Source organism: Jaculus jaculus, chromosome 6, assembly GCF_020740685.1.
Source record: "Jaculus jaculus isolate mJacJac1 chromosome 6, mJacJac1.mat.Y.cur, whole genome shotgun sequence".
In the NCBI taxonomy this organism is placed as follows: Eukaryota; Metazoa; Chordata; class Mammalia; order Rodentia; family Dipodidae; genus Jaculus; species Jaculus jaculus.
In genome coordinates, this window is record NC_059107.1 from 27,108,260 (window position 1) to 27,119,312 (window position 11,053).

Genomic DNA, 11,053 nt, shown 5'->3' on the forward strand with positions numbered 1-11,053 from the left:
GTTTGTTAAAATGATGTCACCTTGGAACAGTCCCTAAGCTCCTATTTCCATGAATTAGGCCTTTATTGAAAGCCGAGAGCCAATGGGAGGAGAGAGGCTTGTTGATCGCAGCCAATGGCTGCTGCGGGAGAGGAATTAACAGCGGAAACTCCAGGTTCGGTTCAAGAAAGATGACACAGAGCCTGTCGGGCCCGCGCACTCTTGGCAAAGTTTCAGTGCGACGAGAGGCGCTGGGCGCTCCATGGCCGCGCCGTAACGGGGACCCAGCCGCCTCCCCGCCCAGCCCGGCCCAGCCCTTCCGCCCACCCAGGATGGAGGCGCCCGCCAGCGCGCAGACCCCGCATCCTCACGAGCCCATCAGCTTCGGCATCGACCAAATCCTCAACAGCCCCGATCAGGACAGCGCACCGGCCCCGCGGGGCCCCGACGGCGCCAGCTACCTAGGAGGACCCCCCGGGGGCCGTCCGGGCGCCGCTTACCCATCCCTGCCCGCCTCCTTCGCCAGCCTCGGCGCGCCCTTCGAGGACGCGGGATCTTACAGTGTCAACCTGAGCCTGGCGCCCGCCGGTGTGATACGGGTGCCGGCGCACAGGCCGCTACCCGGGGCCGTACCGCCGCCTCTGCCCAGCGCGCTGCCCGCCATGCCCTCCGTGCCCACGGTCTCCAGCCTGGGAGGCCTCAATTTCCCCTGGATGGAGAGCAGCCGCCGCTTTGTGAAAGACCGTTTCACAGGTGAGCCGAGAGGGCCAGCAGAAGCCAGGCCTCAGGGTCCCTCACCACCCCCACCACCCCGGGGACCGGAGGCGCCGCGCCCCTCGCACTCTCCATCCATCCCAGAACCGGTGCCAGAGGCCCAAGCGTGCGCGTCTAGGCCTCTGGGCTCAGGGCAGCCTTAGAGGGGAGGGGACTCCGGACAGTTGCAAGAAAAGAAACCAGCGTCCCGGGGAAGGGGGAGGGGGTGTCCCTCTCCTGGCTTCACGCCGCTCGGGAACCAGAGACATAGCAGAGCACTTTATGTCCCACGGGGGGCTCCACTTGAGGCCTGGACTGGTGGCGGGGCTGGGCTTCAAGGGGCCTCGTGTGTTTCTGCAGCGGCGGCCGCGCTCACGCCCTTCACCGTGACCCGGCGCATCGGCCACCCCTACCAGAACCGGACGCCACCCAAGCGTAAGAAGCCGCGAACCTCCTTTTCCCGGGTGCAGATCTGTGAGCTAGAAAAGCGCTTCCACCGCCAAAAGTACCTGGCCTCGGCCGAGAGGGCGGCGCTCGCCAAGTCCCTCAAAATGACAGACGCGCAGGTCAAGACCTGGTTCCAAAACCGGAGGACCAAGTGGCGGTGAGAGAGGCCCCGCCCGGCCCACCTGGCACCTGCCCTTCACCTGCCCCGCCCTGCGCCACCACGCTGCCTCCTCTCCAGTGCCACCCTTCCCCGAGTCCCCAGGGCTGCGCCTCCCACTCCTCCTGGCCAGTTTTTAAATCTCCTTACCGGCCCGGTGTTTCTCAGTCTCTCCCTCCCGCACCTTGGCTTCTCCATCCTAGTCTCCTGTGTGTTTTTTGTTCCATCCTCTTTGGGCTCCTCTCACCTGCACACACACACACACACACACACACACACACCTCCCACACTCTCTTTCCTCCTACCCTCCCACCTTCTGGGATTTAGGACTATCAGCCTGGGCTGGGGGAGTGGGAGATGCACTCCAACTCTTTTTTATCCAAGCCCTGTTTTCATGCAACCCGTAACCAGCGTAGCGATCCCAACCTAGAAAGCGGTCAGAGACAGGAGACAGGGCCTGAATGAAGAGCCTGATCACGCTGACCCCCCTACACACACACACACCCCGGGGACAGCCAGCCAGTAGACTCGTGGACCCCAGTGGCCCTGCTGGTCCGTTACACATTGTCCTGCCCGTGTTATCCCGCGGGGTTGAAGGGGGGGGGGGTGGGCAAAAAGAAAGGAAAACAAAAACCAAGCTTTATTGTTGGCGAAGCCACAGCAATATCCGTGTGGTGTGTGCAGGTGGACGAAGGGCAGGGTTCCCTCCTGGCGTCCTCCACACCCACCCAGTGCACAAAAACAAACGACCCCAACCCACCGTCCCAGCCCGCCGGACCTCTCAAGTGACAAGTGTGCACCGGAGGCAGACTGTTCCTCGCCCCGAGCGTCCCCGCTGGCCGCGGGTTCCCGGGAGGCCTGGGGCCCCCGCTGGTGGCCCCGCGGTGCCCGGGGCATGACAGTGTTGTCCCTCTCCCTTCCCCCCTCCCTCCCTCCCCCGGTGCAGGCGGCAGACGGCGGAGGAGCGGGAGGCGGAGCGGCAGCAGGCGAGCCGGCTCATGCTGCAGCTGCAACACGACGCCTTCCAGAAGAGCCTTAACGACTCCATCCAGCCCGACCCGCTCTGTCTGCACAACTCGTCGCTTTTTGCTCTGCAGAATCTGCAGCCCTGGGAGGAGGATAGCTCCAAGGTCCCCGCCGTCACCTCGCTGGTGTGAGCCACCAGCGCGCACCAGTCGCCACGGACCGCCGCCGCCCGCCGCCCCCCTCCCACTCAACTTGGAGGGGCGTCCCGGCCATACACACACACAAAACACCCCAACCCGGCTGGGGTGGAACCTGGGCCGAGAGGGGAAAGGGCCACCGAGCTCCACGAGGCCCCGGGGCGCGGCTGCGCACGGTCCGGTCGCGGAGAGGGCTGGGCCCGGGCTCCGCGCGACCGCACAATCCGAGCCCCCGTCCCACCCCAGGCTCCGGCCTGACAAAGAAAGCGCCTTACGTTACTCCGCCCCCCGCCCGCACCCCCGGGCTGGGCGCCTGTATTATACTTTGTACTTTTGCCCAAACGTGTAAATAATAAAAGTTTTGGTTGTTTTTTTTTTTTTTTTCTTTAGAAACCTACCACCTGCTTTCCCTGCGGGGGCCGCTGGAGGAGGGGCAGCCGACCCAGCAGTTAGGGGGAAGCACTAGGGGCCTGGGGGTACCCTGCGTTTAGCCTGGGTTCACTCCTCTCCTTTTCCGTTCCTTTTATTTAAGTCGTTTTATTTAATAAAAGAAAGTTAGCTATTTCACTTAATGCCGGTTTTATTCCGTTTTCGTTCCACGAACGCTCGGCGATCCTCCCCCCACCCCACCTCGGCCTCGCCCTGCACCCCTACGGCGGTAGAAGCCGGGAGCGTCCGCTTCTGCAAGGTGCTCCGGTCTTCGCCGAGGCTCGAACCCCCGGCCCCGGGGCCACGCGGAGGATGCGCGGTGCAGGTCAGTGTGTGACGGCCGCCCGCAAGCCTGGGTGTCCGCGGAATGGGGCGTTGACCTGCGAACTGTGCTCTGGGCCCGAAAGGTCCCCAGACCCGCGTCCGGATTGCTGCGACCAGAAAGGTTGGGCCTAGGCGGGTACCGAGGCCACCTCAGGTCAAATTCACCTGGTAGGTGGGAGGCCGGGTGTCTTTGAACTTCCCGGAACGCGGAGCCCCCTCATAGCCCGCAACTTGCTTTCGCCTCTGCCGTGAGGCCCCAGCCACACTCTCGGATCTCCGGCGACCCTGGGCACCCTGTGAGCCCGGGGTACCAACGGGGTGCCCGAACGCCTGGGGAGTTAGTGCAGTGTGCAGTCCCACCGTCCGCGTTCGCTCGTGCGAGACCCCAGGTAGAGAGCATGATGTCGTGTGATGTCACTGCAACCTCCGTGTCGTCACTGGACACGAGAGGGAAGGGCGCACCGAACACCCAGAACCCTAAACCTGCCTGTGGCCCTCCCAGGCTTACCACTGCTGGAGAGAGTTGGAAATTTCTGGATTGTGAGACTGGGAGTTAGGGCCCCTTCTGACAATGTCAAGCGGACACCCGAAGCGTCTGTGACATTTTTATTCCCCCTGTCCCTTGATTTTTTTTTTTTTCATTCCCTTTGGTCATTCTTTGCAACTCTTAAAAAACAGATTCGATTTTTTTCAGCCTCTTTATTCTTTCTCTATGATATCCTCTATTTTCATTTATTTCTCGTGTTTCCTGTCTAGCTGTTATGTTTTTCCATTCACTCATAGTTATTTTTTATGCTTCTCGATATAATTCTCCATTGCCTCTAAATTCTCTGAGCCTGTTTCTTTGTCACAGAGGAAGCGCTCTTCCTCTCCTAATCTTGTCCTCTGCCTGTCCCTCTAGGCTTCTCAGACCCTTTTCTATGATTTTTCTCCTTTTTTTGGTCCTTTTTGTCTTCCTGGGCCTCCAGATCTTTCTCTTTGTCTCTTTTTTTCCTTCCCTTCCTCCTTCCTTCTCTCCTCCCTCCAGACTTGCCTCCCAGAGACGGGGAAACACTTCGGACCAGAGTTCCAGGCCTAGCCTTTCCCCAGCTCCCACCCTCGGCCTTCGCGTGAGCCGCGGACCACCGTCTCTCCCGAGTCTTCGCTCTAAGCGGGCTGGAGGAGTGTGTCCTAGCGGGGCCCAGGGAACGGGAGGGCGGCTGGGAAGCTAGGCCCGATTCCAAGCACTGCTGCACCTACCTCCCAGCCCTACGAACCCGGAGATTTACAGACTGGGTAGGAACTAGGGTGACTCGGGGCTTCGGGTATCTTCCCTGGATATTTTCCTAAAACGCTTTTTATTTACTCTGCTAAAAAGCCTGATGAACGACGTCACCTGGATAGGAAAGGTTGGTTCTTTTTGGCTGGAGAGCAATACACCCTTCTTCTCCCCCCTCGCCCCCACCAATCGGTGTGACTTCTTTCTTTTTCTTTTTCTTTTTTTAGTTCTATTTATGCTTTACTCTATTACACTGTTTTTCTAAATTACTCGCGCTTTGTCAGTGTGATCCTCGATTCGGGGTTCCTCTTTGGGAGCACATACACACTGTCTTTCTCCATCACTTGTTTTGCACAGAAGGACTCTAGTTGAGGGGCTCGCTGGTGGTCGTTGCTGGTGGAGAGGACGGCAACACTGGTGCTTGCTGAGGCCCTCCGGGCACCTGGTCTTCCTTCTGATAGTGTTCGCCATTTGCCCCAACGGAGCCTTGTTAGGGGATCACGTCTAGTTAGGGGGTGACGGGAGGCCAGCTCCCCCAGAGCAAAGTACAGTGTCCGCAGCAAGTGGGAGCAATTTGGCTGAGTGGCAAGAGTGCGTAGCAGCTTCCGCTGGCGACGTGGATGGTCGCTAGGTGTCCTGGCCTCAGTGGCAGTGCGAGAAGAGAGTCCGGGCGCCGTGAGGACGCCGTTCCTGCACCCCCGCACCTGCAGAGCAACCGGGCACCACGCGTTTAAATCCTGAGCCCGCAGGCTCCCTCCTGGCTGAGCTGAACGAAGGCAGCTAGTCGTCTGAGATGGGCCACCCTCCCCCCCCCCCCAGGGCTCCTCCAGAGCCTCCACGTACCAGCCCTAGGCCCTGCAAGCCGACCTGTGGGTGTGGGAGCAAATCGAATTGAGAGCGAGAAGCAGCAGGCTGGAGACCCCGGGGTAGCCTTGTTCTGGTGGCCTTCCTGGGCCTAGGTTCCAGACTCTACAGTCGCGCCCATTTTACAGACACAGGCCGCGTGACCGTCCGAACCTAGAGGTCGTGAGGGTTCTCCCCAGCACTAGTTTCTGGGTTGCATCTGAGACCCACTGGCGAGCTTGGGGCCGAAGGTGTCCACAACAAGAGGCAAGGTTTCCATGCCAAGCCCGCAATTGGGTCGCGCTCAGATCTCTCCCTGGGAAGCTCCGCAGCCAGTGGGATATGGAATTGGGGGACACGGACCCAAAAGAAAAGAACCCTAGAGAAAGTGCAAAAAAAAAAAAAAAAAACCTACGAAGCCTGAAGGTCCTTCCACAAAGGAGAATGCCCCCTTCCCCCCAGGCTGGGAGCTGTGTGCACAGCGTATGATTTAGGAGGACTGGCACACAGGCAAGGTTTGGATGCCCTCCCCAATTTGCAGATGGAAACATAAAGGCTCAGAACTGTTCTGACCTTAGTCCAGGGCGGCGTGGCCAGACGCTGTGGTCTCCACCCAACAATCGTCCAGTGCTTGGTGAAGACAGGGCAGCGACGTTGAGTTTAGCCCACTGAAGGATGGAAAGGCTGCCTGAAGAGGTGTGGGCTGGTGCAGCCTCTCTGTCCCTCAGGTCACAGTGAGAACAAGAGGCCAGGCCCGCTGGCGCCTGGACGGAGAATCGACTGGTTCTGTGAGTTCCAGGGGCGCGCCGAGGGCTTCTCGCCTCCAGGCTTGCGCGCTGGCCCGCGACTGCCGTCTGTACACAAGGGGGGCGACAGTTGCGGCTGCTCGGAGCTCCACGGTGAGATGCTCTGGCTGGGCTGGCCCGGCTGCTAGAACCCGAGACGGTTCTCCCGGGCCCGGCGGCCCGAGGACTCAGCCTCAGTCAGTCCCATCGCCAGCAAGGTCATCTGCGTCCTTTTCCCAAGGCCTGCCCGGCCTGGCCTGGCGCTCCCGTTTAGGGACCATAGAATGTGACTTCCAGACTGCCTGGCAGAGTAGGGCCTAAATTGCCACTACACGAAGGTACCTGGGAACTTGGACCAAAACCCAATATCTCAGCCTCAGCACCAATTAAAACCGGGCTGATTGAGGCGGGGAGCGGCGCGCGCGCTCGCGCGTGTGGTGTCCGAGCCTGTGTTCGGAACCAGTGAAGGTTTCTGAAACACCGTTTTCTCCAGGAGAAACCCACGCGCTCTCATGTATCCGAGCACTGCGCTGTTACTAACATCTCCAGACCCCTGCGAAGCTGTCCCGGAGAGGAATTGCTCCTAGCCATCCGTCCTTCCCCTCGCGAGCCACCCATTCACTGGTGGCAGAGTTCTGTGGTTCCAGTCTGTGTGGCCCTGAACGAACGGCATCTACTTTCTATGCCTTGCTTTCTGACAAAGTTTAAAACAGTCATTCTGACGAGGTTGAAAATAGTCTTAAAAAAAAAAAGAAAAACCTGGCCTGCGTTGTGATGACTATTTTAATCCCAGTACCCCAGTGGCAGGTAGGAGGGATCGCCGTGAGTTCAAGGCCACCCTGAGACTACAGAGTGAATTCCAGGTCAGCCTGGGCTACACTGGGACCCTACCTCAAAACCCTCTCCCCCAAAATAAAGTCTATGAAAACTCTTCCAGAGGGAAAAAAAAATTTTAATGGCTTGTAATACAACTACAAATAAATAAATACTATCAAAATAAAGGCATTTAAAAATATTTTGTTCGGCTAAAAATCTGACTTAGATCGTCATGACAAAAAAAATAAAGAGATTTTAAAATATTTTATTCTGCTAAAAAGATAAGGGATTTAGATCTAGCCATGACATAGAGACTTAGCCAATGTTACTTGCTGGGCAACATCAGGCAAAGGGCAGTGTCCTTGTTGGCTGGCAAGACTGCAGAGGTAGGCATGTCAGACCTGGGCTAGGGAAAGTGTGTCAATAGCCTGGCATTAGCCTGAGTCACTGGCTATAATCTTCCCCTTACTTCAGTTAAAACCAATGTTCTCCGGTCAGAACAGCTGCCAACTAATGTTAGTTATCAAATCCCTTTGGATGGGCTCCCAAATGGTGTGGAGAAAAGGCAGTAAGAAGAAAGAAAAAATACCATATCTGAACAGAATGTCGGAGTCGGTTTTGCCCCACCTTCCACTACCCCATCCCCAGAAGTCTGGTGCTCGGGAAGCGGAGAGGGAGGGCAGGCAGGTGACCGCGGAGAAACGCATCCTGACCGCAGGGGAAGAGTCCCACAGCTACAGGTCCGCGGGAGGGAGACATTTTTTGCTGACCCAGACTCCTCTGGTTTTAAGAGGGCCAAATCCTCAAATGGAAGTAGTTTCAGATTGGCTTTAAAAGCCTACAAACCTGGCGTGGCCTGTGCTGGCCTGGTACCCGAGATGCACTCATTGACTCTGCCCTCAAGTCTTATTGATGGATGGATTCCACGGGTGGCTAAAGGGCCTGGGACCTGGGTGAACAGCCCTTCCATTGCCTTCTTCCTTCCTCCCTCTCGCACGCCGGGAAAGCCCTCTCCTTACCCCTGCTGGGACGCAGGGAACGGAAGGGATGCTGGTGCTACCACCGTAGCCAGCCCGGTGGGTCCCAGCGGCTGAAGTTCCCTGGGGCAGAGAAGGTGTGTTAGGCTGAGACAACGCGAGTGAATATGCAAAACAGAAGCAAGTTCGCATCTGCTGTTTGGGCGCCACAGCTGGGGCACTTTTGTTCCTGGACTGAGGACCATGGGGGTGGGGAAGCAGAAAAGAAACTAACCCCGGGGAGGGGAGGACGCTGCTGTGAGCCCGCCCTGGGCCGGGTGGACTTTATTAATGCCTCCAGTTTCCAGTTCGTTTGTTGGAAAGTGCGGCTGGGGCCCCCTCTGAACAAGGATGGCACAATGCCAGTCCTCAGCTGAGAGCCCCTTCAGAGTCCCAGCCACCTGTACCCTCTCGTGATGGGTCCCAGCCTGCCCAGGGTGTAGAATTTGTTAAGGGCAAGCACAATCTGCTAGTCCTCAGATGACCCTGTGCCCGATTGCGATCCCCATTGTGCGGATGAGGAAACTGAGTCTGAGGAATGACAAGGCATCCTCGGGACCCCCTCCAGCAGGCGCCAGGACTTTGGTGGGAGCCAAATAACCCCCGCTCATCAGCTTTTGTTCATGGAGGCTCTTCAGACCTCCCTGTTATTAAAGCCAAAATATTTGTGTATGGCTGCCAAGGGGAATGCTGTCCGCTTTGAATACGATTATGCTTGAGCAACATCAGGCGTAAATTGAGCAGTCCTGGTCATTCTGTAAGCGTTTATGGTGTTATCACTGCTACGGCTGTCCTATGGTTTCTCTTCTGTTGGTTTACTTACGAGATTCAGGGGACTTCCACTCCACAATCTGCTCCCTAGCTTAGGCTAAATCCAGGCTCTATTAGACTCCTGTGGGTGGTGATGCCACAGGGCCCTCAGCCCTGAGATCCTAGGGCAGCTCTATCTTCTAGGGAAGGATGATGGAGCGCCAATCCACTTTTCATCCTGTCCCTCAATGCATACACATGGGGCTTTTCTACCATGGGGCTGGGTTGACATTTCAGCTTTATCTCTGAGCATCCTGTCTCCACCCGCACTCTGTTAGCATAACTTTGCTGTTTATATGATTAATGAGTAGGTGAAATCTCACGACAGAAATATTCTGCTTTTCCTCATGGAAAAAGAGCCTGACCTGGCAACTTAAGTCATGAAGTTGCTCAGGTCCAGAGAGCTGGAGTTCAAACTAGTTATGTCCAAGTTTAGAATTGATTCACTGCATTTGAACACACAGCATCTTCCAGGAAGAAGACACCAGAAATGGTTTTTCATTCACTGGTCAAAAATCCAGATTACTCTGAGTAACCAGGCCTCCTTGCCTTCTATGACCTGTTTTTATTTCTTTTCTTTCTTCCTTCCTTCCTTCTTCTCTTTCTCTTTCTTTCCTTCTTTCTTTCTTTTGTAACTTGTTTCTTTTGGCCACTGATGCTTGGGTGCTATAGGCATATAGTCCATGTTTAATATTAGTAATAGTAAATAGCATTTATAGAGTACCTTCTGTGGGCCAGGCAGTGGACTAAATATTTTTCCCAAGCATGTTACAGAACCACACACACACACACCCCGTGTGAGCAAGCTTAGGAAGTCACCAGACACTGATACCCCATTTTGAAGAATAAGAATGTGACCTTTGGGGACATTAAGTGACTCACTGATAACACATAGGGTCTGGGGTGGAATCCAGATGTTCTGCCTCCAGAGGAGAATCCTAATCTGTTCTTGGCATCTAATGTGCCAGACACTGTGCTTAGGGTGTCACCCAATCCTTCCTATGATCTTATCAGACCCATTTTACAGATGAGGGGACCAAAACCCGAGCAACAATATGGTGTGTGTTTACCCCAGGTCTGGAAGCTATCTGAATATGGCAGTCCCACTATTTAGTTCTGGGACCTCCAATCTGTTTCAAAGCTGAGCTTGAAGTCTTTATCCCAAGTCCTATGCTCTGTAGAGAGGGGCAGCAGCTGTGGCTATAGGACAGGTCATCCTCATACAAAACACAGCTTCTTGTACAAACATGGTACTTCCTGAGCTCTGTGTGAGACCGGGAATATCCCTAATATAAAGCGAGGAGACAGTGAACCCTCTAGAGGCAAGAGGGACACAGAAACCAAGGCTGCTGAGGGCAAAAGACTGGAAAGCCTGCTCCACAGCAACAGTGTACAAGAAGGCCCTCCTCATTGCTGTTCCCCCTTTATTCTCTTACCCCTTCTCCTCTCTCCTTCCCCTCTCTCTCCTCCCCTCTCTTCTTTCTTTCCTTGTCCTCCTCCTCCTCTTCTTCCTTCTCTCCCTTCCTCCTTCCTTCTCGCTCCTCTCTCTCTTCTTATCTGCTCACTGCACCTTCTCAAATCTCCCAGCCACTAACCCCCAAATACAGCTCCTTCGATGAGGTCCTCAGGTCATGTTCAAAAGCAAGGGAGAGGGTGGCATCTGTATTACTCTAAGATTTTTGAGCTCAAATAAGATGGATTGTTTTGTGGGTCCCCAAATTTGTCAGATGGAAAAGCAAGACCTTGAACCTGGAGTTATTAAATCCTGAAGGGAAAGGTCTGGGCTGATGTCTTGGGTTTGTTTCTTCCTTCCCCAGTAGCCAGGTTCTGCTCACACCTGGCCCAGCCCCGATCCAGACTACAGCCTCTTCCTGGGGCTTCACCATGCTCAGCCAAGTGCTGGGCACTTAGTAGGTGGTTTCTGAGATCCAGCTCTTGAGCGTGGCTGCCTGTGCTTGGTGGGTTGATGCCTGGCTCTGTACTTCCCTGTAAGAAGGTAATTTGCATTTCTGGAGGAGCAAGTTGAACCTGTACTGTATGTAGTTTAAAAGCAATTTGTCAATGGCGACAAATTACAGAAATATATTTCTGTTGCAGCATCTCCCAATGGCTGGGGTTTATGGCTTCATCGCCCAGATTTGAAAGCATCTCTGCCTGCTCTAGCAAATGGGAAAATGTATGAACAATTTGTTGGCTTTTTTTTTTTTATCAAGTTTCCCCAAATATGTAAACTCTGAGACCGCCTTATTCTTTTTAAATGATCATTCATTTGT

General features: G+C 55.4%; 1 protein-coding gene across 1 annotated transcript; it reads left to right on the forward strand.

Moving 5' to 3' along the window:
- Positions 1-311: 311 nt before the first annotated feature.
- Tlx3 (T cell leukemia homeobox 3) lies at positions 312-2,493 on the forward strand. Its single transcript, XM_004664995.3, has 3 exons — positions 312-732; positions 1,093-1,336; positions 2,283-2,493. Exons 1-3 carry the CDS (start codon positions 312-314, stop codon positions 2,491-2,493), a joined length of 876 nt encoding a protein of 291 aa, XP_004665052.1.
- Positions 2,494-11,053: the final 8,560 nt, after the last annotated feature.

What these genes read in the sequence shown, in the direction of transcription:
- Tlx3 (XM_004664995.3), top strand. Translation starts at nt 312, where the DNA reads ATGGAGGCGCCCGCCAGCGCGCAGACCCCGCATCCTCACGAGCCCATC. An exon ending in TGTGAAAGACCGTTTCACAG is followed by an intron (nt 733 to 1,092) that starts GTGAGCCGAGAG and finishes GTGTTTCTGCAG; the next exon opens with CGGCGGCCGCGCTCACGCCC. An exon ending in AACCGGAGGACCAAGTGGCG is followed by an intron (nt 1,337 to 2,282) that starts GTGAGAGAGGCC and finishes CCCCCGGTGCAG; the next exon opens with GCGGCAGACGGCGGAGGAGC.